This window comes from Eurypyga helias, unplaced genomic scaffold, assembly GCF_000690775.1.
Source record: "Eurypyga helias isolate BGI_N326 unplaced genomic scaffold, ASM69077v1 scaffold17711, whole genome shotgun sequence".
Classification (NCBI taxonomy): Eukaryota; Metazoa; Chordata; class Aves; order Eurypygiformes; family Eurypygidae; genus Eurypyga; species Eurypyga helias.
The window spans coordinates 35,761-37,336 of NW_010231809.1; the positions used below are offsets into that span (position 1 = coordinate 35,761).

Sequence of the window (1,576 nt, forward strand, 5' to 3'; positions counted from 1 at the left end):
TTCCTTCCCCACAGATCAACAACGAGCGTCTCTACCTGCCCCTGAAGCTGGGCCAGGGCAAAGTGAACATCTTTGCCTTCGGCTTTCACATCGTGGTCGAGACCGACTTCGGGCTGAAGGTGGTGTACGACTGGAAGACCTTCCTCTCCGTCACCATCCCGCGCAGCTTCCAGAACCTGACCTACGGCCTCTGTGGCCACTACAATGGCAACCCCGAGGATGACCTGGTGACCGTGGGCGGTGCACCGGCTGCCAGCGTCGCTGACTTCATCCAGAGCTGGGCCAAGCGGGACGCGTTCTGCCGCGTGGGCTGTGGCGACCGCTGCCCTGCCTGCGGGAAGGTGGAAGGCTTCTGGAAACCCCAACAGCTCTGCAGCCTTATCCCGAGTCAAAGTGGTGTCTTTGCCAAATGCCACAGCAAGATCAACCCTGGCTTCTTCTACAAGAACTGCCTCTTCGACACGTGCGTCGATGGGGGAGCCATGCAAACGGCCTGCAGCTGGCTGCAGAATTACGCCAGCACGTGCCAAACGCAGGGCATCGCCATTACCGGCTGGAGGAACTTCACCTCGTGCTGTAAGTGATTCCAGGCCCTTCTTCTCCAGAGGTGCTTCCCGGGGCCGTCTACCATAGCCATAGCACTTGCCAGAGCTCACACCGTAGAGAGGTAGCAGAGCACCATGCAAAGTGCCAGCAGATGCCAGCTATCTGCAGGCCATAAACCCGGACATGGACCCAGGGATCCCCTCCTTCCCTGCCGGATAAGGGGGCAGTCGGCGGAGCGGTGAGCTAAAGCAGTGCAGCAGGGGTGCACATAGTCACTGCTGAGCACACCACACCGACCCGTCTGTGCAACGGGGGAGGGAGAAGCCGACAGCTCGGCAGCCAATCCCTCCTGTGTTCACCAGGTGGGACGGGGATGTGGGATCAGGTCTGGGGCACTATATTCTCTTGCAGTTGTTATGACCTGCATGTGGTATAGCGGGAGCAGGGATAGAAGGAGGGAAGCCTGAAGTTCAGAACGTATTGGCTGCCCCTTCATTGTTAAGCAGGAATTGTATTAGTCAGCTTCGAATTCAGGAGTACATGTGTCTCTAATGAAGCCGCTTGCTCTTGTCAATAAGATTACAATGTGATGTTCAATTAGACTCCCGAGGATGAGGGCAAAATGACAGTCAATCTATCTGGCAAATCAGATGAGAAGTAATTGTCTTTGCTAACAAGACTGAAAATTAAATTCACGTCGTTCTTTCTTCTAAGGAGCAAACTCATGGCTCAGAAGGCACTGCTGTCACAGGGCAGGACTGGTGAGGCCACCGAGCAGCACCCTGTGTGTCGGGTCCAAAATGGTCCTCAGCGGGGTGTGGGGAGCAGCGGCCTGCCCAGCCTTCATGCTCTGACGGCCCAGCAAAAACACATCCCCACGTGGGGAGTGTGGAGGCTCCATGTGCTGCCTGAAGGGCCCTGGGGCCAGCACGGGCAGCTCTCCCGGCAGGAGATGTTAACCTGGTGTCAGTGAGTAGGCTTGTTTGCAGGAGAGCAGGGAGCATGGAGAAACAGGCTCTTGGGATAGGGA

General features: G+C 56.9%; 1 protein-coding gene across 1 annotated transcript in view; it reads left to right on the forward strand.

The window, feature by feature from the left end:
• The window catches only part of TECTA (tectorin alpha), a 25,387-nt gene that overhangs the window by 16,474 nt on the left and 7,337 nt on the right, over positions 1–1,576 (forward strand). The window contains 1 exon segment of the mRNA XM_010161232.1: positions 15–576. Within this exon segment, the coding sequence (XP_010159534.1) occupies positions 15–576 (562 nt within the window).